The following is a 22,084-nucleotide window of genomic DNA, read 5'->3' on the forward strand; positions in this document are numbered from 1 at the left end:
TATGTTTATAATTTTTGTTTCTTTTCATGTGAACTGCCTATTTATCTCCTAGTTTCACATTTATATTGCAGATGTGGCAGTTTCTTATATTTTGATTATTAATACCTTGGTAAGCACTGACGTACTTGTTATTTTTTATTTTATGTTTGGTTATTTTTAAATTGATGTAAATCCCCCCTTTTTGTGGTAGCACCTCACTTTGTAGCCAACACTGGCCTTATACTTGCAGCAATCCTCCTGCCTCATTCTCTTGAGTGCTGATATTATAGGCATGAACCACCACACCTGTCTAGTTGTTTTTTACTTTCTTTTTTATTATTATTATTTTCATTATTTATTGGATATTTAAATTGTTTACATTTCAAATGTTGTCCCCCTTCCCAGTTCCCCCTCTGCAAGCCCTGTATCCCATCCCTCCTCCCTGCTGCCTCAATTCTGGGTTAAAATTTTTGAGATGGGTGGGTGGCCCCATCCCGCAACCGGAGGCTGTACATATCCATTGCATATGGTCTCTACAGGTTCTATCTTCCCTGTGTTGGGTATTTTGGGTAACGTCATCCCTGTAGGGTCCTGGGAACCTCTTGCTTCCCTGGCATCTGGGACTTTCTAGTGGCCACCCCTAGTTCCCCATCTTGCACTGCTACACATCTCTATTCAATTTCCTGACCCTCTGTACTTCTCTCCTGAATCCTGCCACACCTGATCAGTTTTGATTACAGAATTAGCAGACCCAGTTCCATCAGGTGTTCCTCAGGAACGCATGCTTTAGATTTACCTACCTACAGTGGGAAAGGACAATTCAAAATTACACAATATAGATTGAACGTCTTTGTCTAAATCTTGGAACCAGAAGTGTTCCAGATGTTGCTTTTTTTTCTTCAGGTTTTAGAAAATCTGTTTATACATAACATGATGTCTTTGAGATGATCTCAAACATGAGGGTTACTGTTTCTTATGCGTGACTTACACATAGCCTAAGCATGTAGCATATGCGTAATGCTAAGGTACAACCATCACATGAAGTCAGGTGTGGAGCTTAGTCTGTGTGGTAGCATGTTAGTGTTTGTAATTTAGGGGTGGGGGTTGGAGAATTTTAAATTTTGTGGTTTTACATCAAGGATGTAAGATCATTTTAAAGATAGAGAATTGAAAAGGCAATTTAGGACATCCTTTTTTGGTAGAAGAAGGATAGGAGAAGCCTGAAAAACAACATGGTAAGTACGGTGTCACAGTTCTCAATGACTTCAGAAGCCTTTCTCTTCAGTAGCATTAGTTTTATTCTGAGTTCTGCTCTATTTTGCATTTAAATATATGCCATAACTACTGGGTATGGTGGCTTTGCTATAATCCTAGCACTTGGCAGAAACAGGAAGATGGTAGCAACTTTGAGGCCACTTTGGAGAACAGAATTCCAGGACAGCCAGGGCTGCACAGCGAGATCCTCCCTCAGAACTAAAGACACAAAAGCACTAACCTGATTTCCTAAAGTGGGCTGTAAAGCAAGTCTCACATTTATGTTATAATCAATCATCTATAACATAAAGAATACTCAGTGACTGATACAGTGCTGGACTAGTATTATTCTGAATGACTTTGACACTTAAGGACTAGAACAAACTTAAGTGTTTCACTTTTTTTTAATTTAAAAAGTGAAGATGTTAGAAGTTAGCCATATTTTTTATATTTGTATCATAATCATGTGTGTAGCAGCACTCCACATTTTGGTCGGCTCCCTCCTCCCACTGGGGGACCTGGAGATTAAACTCAAGTTGTCAAACTTTTACCTGCTGAGCCTTTTCACCACCCTAAAGGAACTTTTCTTTTTTAATGCACTGTGTTTAGTATATTAGAAATTAGTGTGACTTGTGCCATTGGGGAAACTAATGAAAGAAGTTGTCTGTGGCAGACAGCTCCTCTGCAGGCAGTGCAGTGGGCTGATAGATGACTTTAAAAAGCTTGCTGAGAAGGCTAACATTTTTATCAGAGACCTTTCCCAAGTTCCAGTTCTGGAAAAATAACTACAATAGAAAAGAATTTGTAAGTTTCAAAACAAAGTTAGAAGACTACCAAGCTCCATACAGAGTTAATAGGACTGGAAACAACACCGGAAGCTATGCAAAAGTAAGGCATGATTGACACCAAGTGAACACTGGTGAACAGTCACACTGTTCTGACAGCACACAACATACACTAGAAAATCTTGGAGCAGTACCATTTAAGAAGAAACACTTGGTTTCTTAAGATCTACCAAACTTATTACACACATAATACTTACTCAACTTGAAATTTTATTTAAAACAGGATTTTCAATCATACAAAGAGTTTTTTGTTTGTTTGTTTGATTGATTGGTTGGTTGGTTGGTTGGTTTGGGTTTTTATTTTATTTTATTGGTCATGAAGTCAGACACGTTATGAATTAAAAGTTTAAAAAAAGCTGAAAATTTGTCTGAATCGTTTAAATAAATCAATTTGAATGGAATGTAGACCAAGTTGATAGTCTGAGGTTCTATGAGAAGATAGAAGTACACTGAATTTTAAAATGTTTTTATAATAATAGAAGAGGAAATTCCGTTGTGTGACATATATTTTTTCACAAATAAAACAGCTTGTAATTCTTAGAGTGGGCATGAGGTGGTGCTAGATTCTACCAATTCGCGAGTTTCCTCTAAATGCAAACAACTGTTAGTTCATTGTGGTTCACAGATTTTACTTATTTCATTCACAAGAAATGAGGCAATGCTAAAGGCACAAACTACAGATTTTAAATTAGAAAATAGTGATCAAAACAAACCTACCAATTAAGTTACATCTTTCTGGGTCACTCTGGTAAACCCTGCCCTCACGTGTAATTTTACAGTATCAGCAATCCAGGTGAGCAAAAGTTAGTAAGTGGATGTGCACAGATGACAGTGGGACCAAGACACCCATGCCACATTTTTATTGGAAGATATTTGCTTTCATTGTGTTGAAGAAGTAGATAAAAACATTGTCAACCTTTTTGTTATTAAAGGATACTTAAAAATAAAAGATGATTTATAAAAGAAAACTAATATGGGTTTATCTTTTAATTGACAGGTTAAACTGCTTAACATTTTGAAAAAGAAACATAACTGGTCTTTAACCAAAATTAAGACTGAACCACTTTCAATTTGTTTGCTATATTTGTATATATGATTATGTGATATAGCTACACTGTTTTATAGAGAACTTGTGTATATGATATATTTCACATGCATATAGCTTACAGACATATAACATGTAAATACATACCATATATGCATACTATGTGGTGTATGATATGTATGTGTGTGTGTGTGTGTGTGTAATATACCTATCATATAAAATGCATTTCTAAGATATATAATTAGGCAATTAGGAGTATGAATACAGCCTGAGATATATCTCTGGGGATACAACTTTTGACTTGTGGCCTACTCTAATTTTAGTCGGGACTGGCTTTATAGCAAGGAAGTTAAAGCTATTTGTCTCTCAAGAGAAAATTCTTGACATTTCTTGAATATTACAGACCATAACTAGATAGAAGTCAGGATTAAAAAGAGAGGAATATGTGTTGAAGTATGACCAATAGAAGTCATGTATGCACAGCCTCTGTAAAGTGCTTATTTTCCTCCTGTAATTCAAATCATTTATAAATGTATGGATATATGATTTACAATCTGGCTGCTCAGCATGGTGCCTACAGTCAGGTACTCAAGGAGGCTAAAAGAAAATCATTCTTACTTTTGATGTCTACATGCAAACTATAAGTGGACTCTTTTATACATATACATATATATGTGTGCATATATGTATAAAATCACTCCCTATAGCCTGCAGACTAATCCTGGGATGGTCCTAGTATACTCAAGCGCTACCACAGGACAAGCTGGATCAGGACATAGTCAGATAACTCTATCAGCCTCTCAGGTAAGTCTTTCTCCTATTTCCCTTCACAATCTAATACAAAAATAGCTTTCCTTCATAGACTTTCACCATCTCATTACCATAAAAAGAATTGTAGTCATGTCTTAGTTCTGTAATACTTTCTGTATTTAAGAGACTATGTCCCCAGTACTGTGATAAATGCTTTGAAAAACATTTACATCTTTTAAAATACATAAAATTAATCCCAAGACACAGTTAAGGAAAATCACACTCAAAAAAAGAGGTTGTTAAATTTACCCCATTAGGGAATAGCTAGGACTTACTCGCATGTCTGTTTATTCTGAGCTTTTTATCAAGTCTAAGAAGACTCTTTTTTGCTACGTATACAATCAATAAATATCTAGTATAACAATTGTTATAACAATAATACTATGCCATACTACCTTGGCATATGACAGGCATAAAACAATCATAAATGTTGTTAATTCAAGATCCATATTTTACACTAAGCAAAATAATTGACACAAATTACTTGATTAGAAATTATTAGGTAGTGGTGCACACCTTTAATCCTAGCACTCAGGAGGCAGAGGCAGACAGATCTCTGAGTTCAAGGTCAGCCTGATTTACAGAGTAAGTTATTAGGCAACCAAGGCTGTCTGGAAAAACTACCAAAAAAAAAAAATGGAAAGAAAAAATTATTGGTTGGACTGAATAAAATAAAATGTATTTATATGGTTAATTTATATCTCTACATGATGACTAAAATATACTTTAGAATTAGGTAAATTATAATTAATCAGGCTAACATTTTAATATTTAACTTAATTACAAAATACAAAAAGGTTCTATTAGTGAAAACTAATATTGTTGGAACACAGAATCTGTGTGAGCATACTGGACAGGCACACCAAATTGCTTAGGGTGTATAGATTCCTAAACAGTCAGAGGAAAATTCCTTAGAGATGATGTTTTAAAATTTTAATATAGAACAAATGTCACTGTCTAGCAATTTAAAGATATAAGGGACTTCAGAGTTCAATAACAAATACAGAGTTGTTATTTGAAACAAGAATGCAGCTCTAGAGAACAATCAGTTCAGTTCTCTAGCAGCAGTTAGAGTGTGTGGTCATAACCATTCCCCCTCACACAGGTCTCCAGGTGCACATTCTTAATGTATCCTAGCACTTTCCAGTTAATGTTTTATATTCAGTAGCTATTATTTTCTGCTGAAAGAAAACTAGTAAAAGTTGAGTCTAGAAAGGGAAAACAAAGGAAGAAGATCAATATTAACACTCTACAAATATTGACTTAGCAAAGTGACTTTGTGGTCTTGCTCTCACAGGAATTGATATTGAATCAATGATTTATTTAAGAAGCACCTATGGAAAGTATTGGTCAAACAAAAAAAAATTTACTTGCTAAGGTTTATAGTTAATTAATCTATTTATCAAGTTCAAAAACTCAAGAGTCACTATTTTTAAAGTAAAGTCCTTATAAATAAAAATATTCTTGCTCATTATTTTTACTTTAAAATATCATAACCAAGGTCAGCAAGATAGCTCAGCAGACAAAGATGTCTACAGACAAAACACACAACCCAAATTCATCCTGGATACCACATGGTGGAGGGTAAGAGCTACCATCACAAGCTGTCCTCTGACCTCCACATATGCACCATGGAGTGCCCATGCTGCTCGCCCCCTCCATAGATGGATGGATGGATAGATGGATGGATAGATAGATAGATAGATAGATAGATAGATAGATAGATAGATAGATAGATAGATAGATAGATAAATAGATGGATAAAATCTAATTTAAAATATTACAAATAGAAATTCTGTATTCTACAGAAAAACTGAAATTAGTTCACAAACTCCATTGGTTCCCAGTAGACATTCAATAATTGTTAATAATCTTAAAGCCAAATACTTTTCAGAAAGTTGTATTTGTTCATTTAAGTACTATACCTTTAAGTTTGGCTCAGTTAATGTTGAGTCTTGGTTACTGTTAGCACTCATGGTCATTGTGAAGGAAACAGATGTTTTGAACTTTCTAGTTGTTGACAGTAAGGCATGGCTTGTGTCACCTGTAAAGAGTAACCGTCATTTGGTGATCAGAAGCAGTGTGTTTCTAAACATGGTGTCACACTGTCTATGCACCAATGTCACTCTCTGTCCTTCCTAGTCAAATGCAATCAGAGGTTTCGTACTGACCAGGCTTTAATGGTCCTTAATTTATGTGCTACTAATATAAGATTCTTTATTTCAATATGTCACCTTTTAGTCTGAAATTTTAGTTTTAATAAAATATAATGAGCCTAGCCAAGTAAAATCCCACAATAAAAATTTTACTCTAGTAGATTTTTACTGCTAGGAAAGTCTAGAAATGGTGACTAATTCTTGGATTCTCAGTGACCTTATTGTTGATAACCTGAGATGAAAGGACAATTTTGTTTGAATTATGATCCACATTTCTGATCAGGAAATTATTAGTATTGAGAGTAAATACCTTTGCTTGAGAGTGTTTCTTGGTCATTTTTTCTTATGACCCTAGGTGACGGTTTTGGTGCTGGTGACGGACCCCTTTCAGGGGATCCTTCCATCTGGCTTCCAAATTGTTGACGCCTCAGTTTACTATCGGCCTCCAGTCTTTCTAGTGTAGTCTTGAGACATTGCTCACTGGTTGTCATGTATAATTTACAAAACTAAAGGAAACAGAAAAAGTCAGCTGGTGGAAAAAATGCTCCGTCCTATAGTTGGAAGGCGAGAGAGGCAAATACACATTAGTAGGCAAGGAGGAGGCTCGTGCTGAAACACATTTCTTACTTTACTTGGTGCTCAGGTTATTTTCCTGAACCAGACTGCCCAGCCCCAAGTGACCTAGTGAAACATAGCCATCAATCAGTGAGGTCACACTCTGAATCAAAACGAATGGTACACCAGGAGAGGTGATTTTTTTTTTTTACAAGACACATAGACTTGCATTTGCTCTAAATAATTTTTATGAGTGTTCCACCATAGAAAAGGTTCATTTCTGAAGGGAGTCTCTATGCTTGTTTGTATACCTGTATGTGCATGTATATGCATTTTAACTTGGTCATACAGGCAGAGTGGCCTTTATTCAAAATGCTGGGACCAAGAGCACTTTGAATGACTCATGATTTTGGAGCTTTTGCAGACATATAGTAGGGTATCTTGAGGATTCTGAGTCTACTTAAGAAAATCACTTATGTTTCATGTGCTGCTTATACAAATAACCAAGAGGGAGTTTTGGCCAACATTTTTAGGAGGTTTCACATGTGCTCACACATGGTATTTTTAGGAAGTTTCACATGTGCTCACACATGGTATTTTTAGGAAGTTTCACATGTGCTCACACATGGTATTTTTTGGAGGTTTCACATGTGCTCACACATGGTATTTTTAGGAAGTTTCACATGTGCTCACACATGGTATTTTTAGGAGGTTTCACATGTGCTCACACATGGTATTTTTAGGAAGTTTCACATGTGCTCACACATGGTATTTTTTGGAGGTTTCACATGTGCTCACACATGGTATTTTTAGGAAGTTTCACATGTGCTCACACATGGTATTTTTAGGAGGTTTCACATGTGCTCACACATGGTATTTTTAGGAAGTTTCACATGTGCTCACACATGGTATTTTTTGGAGGTTTCACATGTGCTCACACATGGTATTTTTAGGAAGTTTCACATGTGCTCACACATGGTATTTTTAGGAAGTTTCACATGTGCTCACACATGGTATTTTTTAGGAGGTTTCACATGTGCTCACACATGGTATTTTTAGGAGGTTTCACATGTGCTCACACATGGTATTTTTAGGAGGTTTCACATGTGCTCACACATGGTATTTTTTGGAGGTTTCACATGTGCTCACACATGGTATTTTTAGGAGGTTTCACATGTGCTCACACATGGTATTTTTAGGAGGTTTCACATGTGCTCACACATGGTATTTTTAGGAGGTTTCACATGTGCTCACACATGGTATTTTTAGGAGGTTTCACATGTGCTCACACATGGTATTTTTTGGAGGTTTCACATGTGCTCACACATGGTATTTTTAGGAGGTTTCACATGTGCTCACACATGGTATTTTTAGGAGGTTTCACATGTGCTCACACATGGTATTTTTAGGAAGTTTCACATGTGCTCACACATGGTATTTTTTGGAGGTTTCACATGTGCTCACACATGGTATTTTTAGGAGGTTTCACATGTGCTCACACATGGTATTTTTAGGAGGTTTCACATGTGCTCACACATGGTATTTTTAGGAGGTTTCACATGTGCTCACACATGGTATTTTTTGGAGGTTTCACATGTGCTCACACATGGTATTTTTAGGAGGTTTCACATGTGCTCACACATGGTATTTTTTGGAGGTTTCACATGTGCTCACACATGGTATTTTTTGGAGGTTTCACATGTGCTCACACATGGTGTTTGGCATCAGATTTCAGAGCATTTCATATTTTACCTGTTCAGATTCGAGATGTTGCCCTACATTAATTTTATATCATCAGATCATAACTGTGGCATTCAAGAGGATAAATTGAAAGTATAATGGGTATATAGCACACATCTGTGCCCTTGCCATTATTAAAATAACAGTCATCTAGGGGCTGGAGTTGATCTTCATGTATGTTTAGTATGTGTGTCTAGCATGTATGAGGCCTGGGGTTGAATACAACAATAACAAGCTGCTTGTTGGATGAGGTCCAATTGTTTCACAATATGCATAGGTCAAAAGCACCTTTGCATACACTATAAATATATATCATTTTCTCAGTTATACCTTAGCAGCATTGAGGAAAATTAAAAGTAATTCTCTATAGAGTATGCAAGTTCATATCGATATGGACTTATTTACCTTAACGTAGTCAAACTTTCCATTAGCATTTATATCAGCCAAATTTATAACAGCATTCACTTCTTCCTGAGTCATCTTCTCACCTCTCTAAAAGTAAAATAAGATTTATTTTAAAACAAGTAAGTAATGCTTTGTTATTTACAGTGATTGTATTATTCAATAATTCACATATTCATAAAAATATTTTTTTCATTTATGATAGTTTCATTATGAATACCTTACTGACCTGAAATTTACTATAAAGACCAGGCCGACCTGGAACTCACAGAGATCTGCCGGCCTCTGTCTCCTAAGTGCTGGGATTACAGGCATGGGTTACCGTTCCCAGTTGGAAATACACTTTAATCTCTTCTACAAATAAGTTTGAATATCTGATTTCATTGGAAGTCAGAATGAGGATTATATTAAGCAATAATGAGATTATATTAAATAAAATTTCACAACATTTTGTGAAAATATCCTTAATTTCTATTTTAAAATTTATATTACAGACTCTATAATAGTGGATATTGAGGAAAGTAATAACATCTTCTAAAAGTATTCGAAAAACAAAATATGGTAAGCTTGGTGGTGCACACCTTTAATCCAAGCACAGGAAGGCAGAGGCAGGGGGATCTCTGAGTTCAAGGCCAGCCTGGTCTACAAAGCCAGTTCCAAAACAGCCAGGGCTATACAGAGTAACCTGTCATAAAAATACAAACAAAACAACAAAAAAAACAGAAACAAAATTATTTCTAATCATATTTATACTTATTTTCCTTTACTAATCCATAAAGGACTCATTATGGATTTTCCAAGTTCTCAGCAGTAAAGAATTGCATAGGCATAAAGGAGACTGAAACATAGGCTCAATGCTTTACTTTCTCTTTTATTTACAAAGCACTTTTGACGGAGGATTGCAAATGCTTTATAAACACTGCATGCCACTTATTGCACCTGTTGAGAGAATGCTTACTTAAATGTGGATTTGAGTAGCCAAAGCTTGACTCCAGTTGCTTTACAAACATACACAGCATAAGTCTCCCAGGTCTTACCTTTGTTAGATATTTATGAAGGTCAGAGTGTAGAATAGCGCCATCATCATTTACATCTAATTTTTTAAATGATTTTAGCAATTCTGCTTTTGAAGTAGGCTTTTCCTTGCTTAAAATTATACAAAAATCATCAAAATTTAGTTTGGCAGTTTGAGGAGTCCAATACTTATTAATGGTCTTTTGGGATGGATTTCTTCCTGCATGTTGAAGAGCTGCCCAATTTAAAAAAGTATAAGTTACTATAACATTTGGAATTGATATTTGAGTATTCTTTTTTTTTCAATCCCTATATATTATTAAGCAAGTCCAATATATGTTAGTACATCACCATTAGTGTTGATTATAAAGTTAATTCAATGTATGCTTCATTCTCTAATATATATATATAGTGTAGAATAGCGCCACTCTTTAGCTGGTAGGCATATATATATATATATATATATATATATATATATATATATATGGTGCCACAGGGTAAACTGAGTCAGGCAGCAAGGTGTGGCATCAACAATTGAGGTCAGTGCTTATAGCAGCTGACCAGGGCTGACAGGGGTTGATCCTGACAGCAAGATCAATCGGGGCTGCTGACTATGGCAGCCAGTGATTAGAGAGAAAAGGGGCGGGGACCAACAGAGAGAGAGAGAGAGAGAGAGAGAGAGAGAGAGAGAGAGAGAGAGAGAGAGAGAATAAAGCAAAGGCAGGCTCCAGTGTTGTTTTTGTTTCTTTTGTTTTGTTTTGTTTCTCTTAACCCTTTTTATACCCCTTAAGACAAAGTTTTTCTACTTAGGAAAAAAATTTCCTCATAGCTACAAGTTACACATTTTCTAAAAACAATCGCCACAAAAGGATATTTTTCAAAATCAGATTGAAAGCATTACATGAGAGGAAATTACAACAGGATTACAGATTATGTGTTCCTTTTTTGAAATTTATATCTCACTAAACAATTCTCATTTATCTTTCGACAAGCTCACTGTGAGCCCAAAGCAATAATTCTTTTGCCGTAGATTAACAAAGTTTAAGCAGACCAAGTCTATAGTAGCAAATTTCTCACTGTTCTTGGTTGACAATGATCTGTACTTACTAAGGAATACAGTATTGCCTTAGGCCTTAATTTTAAAGTCTTGATCAGCTAGGGCTAGTGAGATGGCACAGTAGATGAAGGGACTTGTCACCAGGCTGAAAACCTTAGTTCTCCCTCTAGGATCCACACAGTGGGAAGAACCAACTCCCACAAATTGTTCTCTGACCTCTGTAAGCTTTGGCATGTGCATGTATGCACAAAGAAGCACCACTCAGGGAAGCATGAGCATATGTGCACACATGCACACACACATAAACATACTTAATAAACGCAGTAATTTTAGGAAGCATCCACTTGTAATTATGACTGTTAGAAACCAAGGAAAGCTGCTCACACTTGGACAGAGTATCACAGAGACACAACCATCATATGGATTTCATTTCTACCTGTATCTTTTTATCTGTAAGAGTTACAACCTCTGAAAGAATCTGTGCATTTACATATGTCACACAACACTAAACACAATTATAGATACCTTGTTCAGTTAAATACAAGAGATGTAATGATTTGTGAATAAACTTCTACATATTACTTTTATAACTGTCTATAATGAAGTAATGAGTTTCTGAACCACCATAAGGGAAAAATCATTAAATTTGTAAAGCTATATGTGTTTTGAATTGTGTTACCAACTTTTCTTATAAAACATTTCTATTTTGGGTAGGAATATATATGTGAATCATAAATCAACATTAAAATGATTATCTAAATTTTAATCTAATGCAGTTTAGTAAATACAAGGCAATTCAGAGACATACCCATAAAGAAATAGAAACTACAGCAACATAATAAATACAAACCTTTGAGTCAATTACTGGGCACTCATTGTATCAAATAATATATAGGGTGATTTTGTTTTCCAGAGAAACAAAACATTTTTGGGTCCAAAGTTCTGTGATATAACTGCAAATTCTACATTTTTAAAAATATATTGCATCTTATGTATTTATTATTGCAGTTATTGTCATTGTTTCTTCTTCTTCTTATTATTATTATTAGTAGTAGTAGTAGTATCTGTGTCTATACATGCACATACCACAGCAGAAAGTTGGAGTTCAGATGACAACTGGTAATTGGTTCTATCCTTCCCCCATGTGGGTTCTTGGGACTGAACTCAAGTCCTCAAGCTTTGTGGCAAGCACCTCTACCCATTGAGCTGTTTCTCTGGCCCACGTAAAGTCTACATGTTAAGTGTAATACTGCTACTTATAGCGATGACTTCTGTTTGAAAAAACACTTTGAAAAAGACACTTTCCCATCCTCCAGTTTGTGTCAATGCACTGCACTTAGGCGACTAAAACACACCAGGAGGGAAACAAGAATCACAGCAGCAGATTCAATCTTTTAATATCATTTATTGTGCTTGTGGGGTGTGTGCATGTACGTGCGTGTAATTTGTTTTCTCTGTCCACTCTGTGGGTCCCAGGGATGCAGCGCCAGTTGTCAAGTTTGACAGTACCCTTAGCCACTGAGTTATGTCATGGTCCTGCACACAGCAGTTTTCATTGTAGTGCCTGCCATCATCTATCTACTTAGAAGACCTTTATGGAAATGGATAGCATTGTACTTTTTTTTCACATTTTGGATACAGACAAAAATCCTTGATTATTATGCTGCCCTAGGAATAAAGAATAAGTATTTGCCAGTATGTAAACAAAAAATCCATAATTCATCTGCCAACAGAATTAGAGAAATGTCACATACATTTAGGAATCCATCCCCAGTCAACTTTACCAACTAGAATGGGCAATAATCAACAACCTAAATGAAATGGTAATTTGAAGGCTGAAAATCTGCTGGAGAAGGAAATTATTTTGGTCAAGACTTAGAAAAACCATCTTACAACTCTCAGAAATAGGACCTCTGCAAACACACTCGCTGCTATCTCCAGTAACAAAGGAAATTTGTTCCATGTCGTCCTTGTTCATGCTGTGTCGTTTCCCCACCCCAGGTCATCACCTCACGTCCTCCTGCTTAGAACCTCTACTATAGCCCAGGCTGGCCTCAAACTTAAGATAATCCTCCTGCTTCAGCTTCCTGAGGGCTGCTGGCATGATGAGCTGCACCTCATGCCTAGCTACGATAGTTACCACAAAAGAGTCTTCCAGGCACTGATTTCTGAAATGCTGAGGATTAGACTCTGGACTTGTGCAAATGTTCCTACACTAAGCTTGAGCGCTAGCTTTAAAAACTATTAATTTAAAAATAATTGTCTCAAAATAAAGCCAAAATATGTTCTTAGAAGTAGCTATCTCTACATCTGATAAGTTGTAACTAACTATAGATGTTTAAAGACTGACATCTATATATTGATCTTTGGTTTACAGTTTACTTAAGCTTTTCCATGTATCTGTACTGCATTGTGCTACTGGGTCTGACTCTGAATGGAAATGTCAGACCATATATGTTAAGGGCTAAGGGCAGAAGTATACAGGAAAAAGAGCAGTAAGAAAGACACGTCCTAACACACATTACCCTTTTGTGAACACTATCTCTAGCCCAACAGTTCAACAAAGAACATTCCACTTTAAACCAAAACCACAGGTAGCACTGGAGATGCTATAACTGTGTTTTCTACCCAGGTAATTTCACAGGACCTGCAGTATGTTATTAACACATATTAATTGATTAACAATTCAAGTACTATACCAAAGCAAGCTGTACTAAAAGTTTTCAACTTAACAAATTTATTGTCTATTTTCAAAAGAAAAAGAGCTCAGGTATTTTAGCAACAGCAGCAAATTGGAGTTTTAATTAACTGGATCTCTGCCTATACTGTTTAATATATGCCAACTAAATACAAATATTTAAAATTCAAGATGGAACTTTGCTAATTTTAATATTATATAAGTCAAAGTAAAATTATGCATATTTTAAAAATGGCTTACATTATGCACATTTGTTTTAAAACTATTTAATAAATCTCTTATTTAGATAGCAATATATGCTAATCTTATCAATTTTTAATCATTCCTCCAAATTAATTTTCTCAGAAAGATCATATACATAAAAACTTAAGACATTTCTGCAGAAACATGGCAGAATTTTAGTTTAAGGAAATTACTTCTAAAGAAGGCAAAGAATTCTGTGCCCTCTGCTCATGTTAGCCTTGGTAAAACTGCCAAGAGTCATCTGCATGCCCTTCTGTCATCATTCACCACTTGCTCCTGAGCAAACACTACCAGCATCCAGACCTCCAAGTCATCTGACAGCCTAGCCTTGTAAGGCTCAAACTCAGTGATCTGGAAGACTTTTGCAACCAAAAAAATTTTTAAATATGATAATAGGTAGAATAAGAAATGAAACTTCCTAACTCTTAATTCTCTTCTGAAACTTCATTCATCTCTAGTTATTTTTTTTACAGTCATTAGATTCAAGTTTAGCATATTTGTTAGCTTTTCTTTAATGTAGGTCAAAATTCAGACTAGTGGGTGCTGGAGAAGTGGCTCAATGGTTGAGTACTGGCTGCCTTTTCAGAGGACTTGGGTTCAATTCCCAGTACCTACAAGGCAACTCACAACTGTCTGTTACTCCAAGGGATATGCATGTTCATGCAGGGAAAACACTGATACATAAAACAAAAGAAATAAATCAGTTTAAAAATAGTCTTTAAAAAAATCAGACTAGTAAGACAAATGACAGAAATGTTTTTATTTTATTATTATAAATAAAAACCACCACACCAACAGGTATGCCTACCTGGTCCCCCACCCTGCTCCCCACTTCCATTTTCCAGCCCACAGCTTTGCAGGCATTCTCTGAGGCCTGCTGGCCCCACTGACAATGAGGTAAGACCCCCTCAACCCCTCAACCCCTACCTGCCAGGTCCCTCTGGGGCACGCCCAGCAGCAGTGAGCTGCACCCTGTTCCCTATGTTCCATTTTTCAGGCCACAACTCTGCCTGCATTCCTAGAAACCTGCCAGCACCAGCAACAACCGATGGCTAAAGGCCAACATAAGAACAAAAGTAACAAGAACCAGGGCAATATGGCACCACCCCCCAAAAGAAGGGAAGCACACACACTACCAACAACAACATCAAAACAAGAATTAGCAGTCATTGGTCTTTAATATCTCTCAATATCAATAGACTCAATTCCCCAATAAAGACACAGTCTATCAGAATGGATGTGAAAACAGGATCTATCATTATGCTGCATAATCACACTCACACACACACACACACACACACACACACACACACACACAAGCACACGCATGCCTCAACATCCAAGACAGACCTTACGGTAAAGGGCTGGAAAAGATTTCCAAGCAAACAGACCCAAGAAGCAAGCTGGAATAGCCAATTATCTAATAAAATAGACTTCCAACCAAAATTAATCAAAAGAGATGGAGAAGGACACTTCATACTAATCAAGGGAAAGTCCACCAAGATGATGTCTCAATTCTAAATAAATATCTATGCTGCAAATGCAAGGGCACCCACATTCATAAGAGAAACATAACTAAAGCTGAAATCACACACTGAACCACACATATCAATAGTAGGAGACTTCAACACTGTGCTTTCACCAATGGACAGGTCATCCAGATAGAAACTAAGTAATGTAAAATAATGGAACTAACAGATATTATGACTTAAATAGACCTAACAGATATCAATAGAACATTTTACCCAAACACCAAAATATATACCTTCTCCAAATTGACCATATACTGGGTCACAAAAAATGTCCCACCATGCCACAGGGTCCCATGTTCCACTATGTTCATAGCAGCCTTATTTGTGATAGCCAGAAGCTGGAAACAAGCTAGATGTCCCATGGGAGAAGAATGGATACAAAAAATGTGGTTCATTTACACAATGGAATACTACTCAGCTATTAAGAATGAGGATACCCTGACTTTTGCAGGCAAACGGATAGAACTAGAAAATATCATCCTGAGTGAGGTAACTCAGACAAAAGGACATGCATGGTATTTACTCACTAATAAGTGGATATTAGCCAAAAGGTACAGAATACCCAGAATACAATTAACAGAATTCAAGAAGGTTAATAAGCTCAAGGGCCCAAGTGAGGATTCCTCTCTCCAACTTGGGAGGGAGAAGAAAGCAATCACAGGAGGGAGGAGGGAGGGAGGGACCTGGTTGGGAAAGGGGAGAGGGGGGGGGGGGAAGAGGGAACATGATCAAGTATTGGGTAGGGGAAACAGAACTGAGGCCCTGAGGGTCAGCAGAAAGAATAGAAACAATCAACCTTGGGAGGTAGGAGGTGTGGGGGGACCCTCTAGAATGTACCAGAGACCTGGAAGGTGAGAGGGTCTCAGGACTCAAAGGGAGGCCCTACAGTAGGAAGAGGAAATTTGTAGAGCCCACCTCCAGTAGAAAGACGGGGCATCAAGTGGAGGGATAGGGTTGCCATCCCAGTCAAAAACTCTGACCCAGAGTTCCTGTCTGAAAGAACTGCAGGGACAAAAATGGAGAAGAGCCTGAGGAAAGGGAGGTCCAGCGACAGGCCCAAATTGGGATCCAGTTCAAGAGGAGGGTCCAAGGCCTCACACTATTACTGAGGCTATGGAGTGCTCACAAAAAGGGGCCTATCATGACTGCCCTCTGAAAGACCCAATAAGCAGCTGAAAATGTCAGATGCAGATATTTATACCCAACCAATGGACAGAAGCTGCTGACTCCCATAGTTAAATTAGGGAAAAACTGGAAGAAGCTGAGAAGGATGACCCTATAAGACTAGCAGACTCAACTAACCTGGAACCCCAAGATCTCTCAGATACTGAGCCACCAACCAGGCAGCATACACCAGCTGATATGAGGCCCTCAACACATATACAGCAAATGACTGCTGGGTATGGATTCAATCAGAGAAGATGCACCTAACCCTCAATCAGAGAAGATGCACCTAAGACTGAAGGCCCCAGGGAGTGGGGAGATCTGGTGGGGTGGGAGTGAGGGGTATGGGGACATCCTTGTAGAGACAGGGAGCAGGAGTCAGAGGGTGGGCTGGGAGGGAGATAAAGTCTGGACTGTAAAAAAAAAAAAAAAGATTAAATTAAAAAAATTTTTTTTAAAAGAGAGAAAAAAAAAAGTCTTGGAAAGATAAGAGAATACAAGGCACATATCTAAACACAATAAAAGCAATATACAGCAAACCAATAGCCAACATCAAATTAACAGGAGAGAAACTTGAAGCAATTACACTAAAGTTGGGAACAAAACATAACTGCATATCTACTCAATATAGTACTTGAAGTTTTAGCTAGAGCAATAAAACAACAAAAAGAAATCAAGGGGAATACAAGTTGGAGACAAAGAAGTCAAAGTATTGCTATTCATGGATGATATGATAGTACACATAAGTGACTCCAAAAATTCTACCAGTGAACTCCTACAATCGATAAACACCTTCAGCAAAATGACTGGATACAAAATTAACTTAAAAAAAAAATCAGTAGCCTTCCTTTATACAAATGATAAACAGGCTGAGACTGAAATTAAGGCAGCAATATCCCTCACAACAGCCACAAATAATATAAAATATCTTGGTGTAACTGTAACCAAGCAAGTGAAAGACCTGTATGACAAGAGTTTCACATCTTTGAAGAAAGAAATTAAAGAAGATAACAGAAGATGGAAAGATCTCCCATGCTCATGGATCAGGATTAACATAGTAAAATAGCCATCCTACCAAAAGCAATCTACATATTCAACAGAATTCCCATCAAAATTCCAACACAATTCTTTTTTAAAAATTTATTTATTTATTATTTATATTAGTATACTGTGGCTGTCTTTAGACACTCAAGAAGAGGGCATCAAATTTTATTGCAGATGGTTGTGAGCTACCATGTGTTTGCTGGGAATTGAACTCAAGACCTCTGTAAGAGCAGTCAGTGCTCTTACCTGCTGAGTCATCTCTCCAGCTCCCAACACAATTCTTTACAGACTTTGAAAGAACAATGCTCAACTTTATATAGAAAAAAAAAAAAAAAAAAAAACTCCAGGATAGCTAAAACAATCCTGTTCAATAAAGAACTTCTGGAGGTATCACCATCCCTGATTTCAAGCTCTACCCCAGAGAAACAGTAAAAAAATACTGCATGGTATTGGTACAGAAACAGAAAAGTTAATCAATGGGATTGAATTGAAGAACCAGAAGCAAATCCACATACCTAAGGACTCTTGATTTTTGACAAAGAAGCCAAAACTATACAGTGGAAAAAAGAAAACATCTTCAACAAATGGTGCTGGTCTAACTGAATGTCTGCATGTAAAAGAATGCAAATAGATCTATATCTATCATCCTGCACAAAACTCAGGTCTCAGCAGATCAAAGACCTCAACATAAAACTGGAAACACTAATCCTGATAGAAGAGACGTGGAGAATAGCTTTGAAGGCACTAGCACAGAAAATTTCCTGAATAAAGCACCAATAGCTCAGACACTAAGCTCCACAATTAATAAATGAAACCTCAGGAAACTGAGAAGCTTCTGTAAGGCTAAAAACCCTGTCAAAAGGACAAAAAAGCAGCCTACAGATGGGAAAAGGTTTTCACCAACTTCATATTTGACAAAGGGCTGATATCAAAAATGCATAAAGGACTCAAGAAACTAGGCATCAATGAACCAAATAACACAATTAAAAATGGGGTACAGCTATAAACAGAATTCTCAAAAAAGCAATCTTTAATGGCCACGGAATCCTTAAAAGAAATGTTGAACATCTTTAGTCATCAAGGAAATGCAAATCAAAACAACTCTGAGATTCCAGCACATGTTGAAGAGGATGTGGAGCAAGGGAAACACTCCTCCATTGCTGGTGGGAGTGAAAACTTCTACAACCACTTTGGAAATCAATTTGGCAGTTTCTCAGAAAACTGAAAAGATCTACCTCAAGACCTAGCTATACCATTCCTGGGCATATATCCAAAAGAAGCTCCATCATACCACAAGGACACCTGCACAACTATGTTTTTAGCAGCTTTTTTCATAATAGTCAGAAACTGGAAACAACCTAGATGTCCCTCAACTGAAGAATGGATAAAGAGAATGTGGTACATTTACACAATGTTGTATTATTCAGCCATTAAAAACAGTGACATCAAGAAATCTTCAGGCTAATGGAACTAGAAAAGATCATCCTGAGTGAGGTAACTCAGACCCAGAAAGGCAAATATGGTAGGTACTCATGTTTAAGTGGATATTAGTTATAAAGTACAGGATAACCATGCTACAGACCACAGACCCAAAGAAGCTAAGAAACAAGGAGAGCCTAAGGGTGCAAGCTTGAATCTCACTGAGAAGGGGAAACAGATTAGACACTGGTGGTGGTGAAAGGAGGAGACTGGATGGAGGAGGAGATGGGGATGGAAACAGAAGGGATGAGGTGGGGGGAAGACAGGAGAGAGTATTAGGGCAGACAACTGCACTGGGGGAGGCATCTCTGGGATGAGCTAGAAACCTAGGACAATGGAAACTCCTAGGAATCTGTGAGGGCAACCCTAGCTAAGACTCCTAGCAATGGGGGATATATGGAGCTGGAATCATGATCATCTCCTGTTCCCAGGCAAGAATTCCAGTGAAGGATAAGACACCAACCCAGCCACAAAACCTTAAACCCACAATTTGTCCTGCCTACAGGATGTGCAGGGGTAGGTGATGAAGCAGAATTTGAGGGAAGAGTCAACCAAGTGACTGGCCCAGCTTGAGACTCATGCCACGAGAGGGAGCCCACCCCGACACTACTGATGCTAGTCTGCTATACTTGCAGGCAGGAGCCTAGCATTAACATCGTCAGAGGGGCTTCACCCAGCAACTGTTGGAAGTTGATACAGAGACCTACAGCCCAACACTGAATGGAGCTTGGAGAATCCTGTGAAGAGGGATGAAGGATTGAGGGAGATAGAGGGGTCAAAGACACCACAAGAAAACCTACAGAGTCAGCTGACCTGGGCCGATGGGGGATCATGGAGACTGAAGCACCAGAGAGCATGAACAGGCCGGACCCAGGCCCTCTACACATATGTAGCAGATGTGCAGCTAGGTCTTCATGTGGGACCCTAAAGTTGAAGTGGGGGCTGTATGTGACTACACTGTCTGCCTTTGGATCCCTTTCCCCTAACTGGGCTGCTTTGTCTGGCCTCAGTGAAAGAGGATGCACCCAGTCTTGCTGTGGCTTGATATGCCAGGGTTGGTTGATGTCCATGGGAGGCCTCCCCTTTTCTAGGGAGAAAGGGAGGAGGGGGTGGGTGAAGAGGGAAGGGCAGGTGAGAGGGAAAAACTGGGGAGGAGAGGAGGAAAGAGAATTTAAATTTTTTAAAGTAATAAAATAAGGGAAATAATTCAATTGAAAAAACAGCAACAATACCAACTCATAAGCAGTAACTGATGGAAAATTTGAATACACAATCCTCTCTCTGTGTATATGTGTGTGTAAATAGATGAGAGATATGTATAAAATTTGGAAGATAAACAGCTATTGTTTCTTAAAATTCTTTTGCTTGTTTCATTGTGAAATTAGAATGATTTGATGATGTAATTTTAATTCAAACTTTTCATTCTATTAACTTTAATAAATAAGAGAAAATGTTCAACTTCAAAAAATTTACCTAGGTAAAGTTGATCTTTAGAAATAATGTTTTCCAAGCTGCTTTTGAAGATAGTTAAGTAGGCGGCTCTACAGTTCATATAAAACACCTCCTCTTCAGTTAGTGGGAATTTCTTCGTGCGAGGACTCCCTGAAAGCAGTGGGTTCTGAGTACCCAAAGCTGCATCACATCCAGGGTTGCTGGCCATTCTGCTAGAAAAGAATGAAATTTTTTTACTTTAGTCGATGTAAATCACCTAAAATGCAAATGTGCCACCATGGGGTGGAGTACTAGGGTATTAAAGTTTGTATGTATAGAATTAAAAAGATAAATATTATAACATCTCTATGAACTTAAATGTTAAGTAGAATAAATCCTTAATAACTGATTTCTAATTATAGATAGATATACATACTGTATATAATTTCTCAAATATACAATGATATCCTAAAGAACAATGATGTAGCATAATCCAAAAGAATCAGAACAAAGAAAATGCATACATGCATCATCTCAAAATAAGACTTCAGGGGAGAGTTCACAGGGTTGTTAAGATTACAGCAGTTCACAAATGTGAAACATATAGAATACTTCAGGACACACAAATGCTAAAGAAAACATACATGGAGTGAAATTCCCCAACAGTGAGGTTTTTTATGCAAATCAACTGCAGTTGGATCCACCCATAGCAGGATTAACTATCATTTCATTCACATTTCTATAATACAGCTCATGTCAAATCACTGAATATTTGAAGTTTCACGGATTACATTGGGCTTTATAAAGTTCCTTTACTAGTAATAATATTTAGTGTCTATACAGCATGTCTGCTCATAAGACATTAATATACAATCAAACGTCTTATTTAATCCTTTCTACACTGACCAGGAACTTTTTGTCCATTTTGCAGATGATGAAATTGAGGGACAGAGATGTCACCCAGTCAGCGGTAATTTGTGAAATTTCAGTCATTTCTTCTTTTAATGTGGATGAAGGTTTATTGAACAAAGGCTACTATGCAGTGTAAAATTGTTCTGGTGGTCTAATGGCTTCCAACATTGCTTTATCCTGCGTTGACTTCTAAAAATACATTCCAATCTAATAAATTGAATAGTTCAAGTTGAACACTAAGATGACACAGGTAGGGTCCCCTTCAGGACTCATTGGATTCATACTCAGGAGGCCTAAATCACCGGCACCTTCTTGAATTATGTAGGTCTTTTACACTTGGGAAAGAAAGATAATAATCGCTTATCATGGATGAAGTACCCTATTTATAATACACAGACCGCCTGCCTGACACTTTCATATTACACCAGATTTAGAAGGACCCCATAGGGATGTGGTGTCACAGTCTGGTTACTGCAAATTGGTATCACCATAATTAAACATCGGTTTTAAACACATATGCGTGCGTGCCATCTCACAAACGGGAAAGAAAACTATTCCAGTAAGGAAGAACAAGCACTCGGTTTACAGCAAGCAATTTTAAAACATTTTTAAGGATCTTCTTCAAGTGTTCCTTCCAAATGGGGTTATTCTCACATGAAAATCCCTGGGCAGAAATGTTCCAGAATTCTATTCTTTCCCATCCTGTGAAGACAGTCTAAACTGA

At 37.3% G+C, this 22,084-nt stretch overlaps 1 protein-coding gene across 9 annotated transcripts in view; it reads right to left on the reverse strand.

Moving 5' to 3' along the window:
• The window catches only part of Efcab7 (EF-hand calcium binding domain 7), a 51,596-nt gene that overhangs the window by 28,892 nt on the left and 620 nt on the right, over positions 1–22,084 (reverse strand). For 5 of the 9 annotated variants that reach the window (XM_085839167.1, XM_085839166.1, XM_021159712.3 and 2 more), the window contains exons 2-6: positions 20,491–20,678; positions 9,824–10,035; positions 8,790–8,876; positions 6,400–6,595; positions 5,859–5,977 (exon numbers count right to left, since the gene is read on the reverse strand). In XM_085839167.1, the coding sequence (XP_085695293.1) occupies positions 5,859–5,977; positions 6,400–6,595; positions 8,790–8,876; positions 9,824–10,035; positions 20,491–20,678 (802 nt within the window). Of the gene's footprint in view, positions 1–5,858; positions 5,978–6,399; positions 6,596–8,789; positions 8,877–9,823; positions 10,036–20,490; positions 20,682–21,354; positions 21,696–22,084 lie in introns of all 9 variants that reach the window. The other 4 variants (XM_021159714.3, XM_029476087.2, XM_085839163.1 and 1 more) reach the window with 3 other exon arrangements.

This window comes from Mus caroli, unplaced genomic scaffold (genome assembly GCF_978045245.1).
Source record: "Mus caroli unplaced genomic scaffold, Mus_caroli_1 scaffold_6, whole genome shotgun sequence".
Classification (NCBI taxonomy): domain Eukaryota; kingdom Metazoa; phylum Chordata; class Mammalia; order Rodentia; family Muridae; genus Mus; species Mus caroli.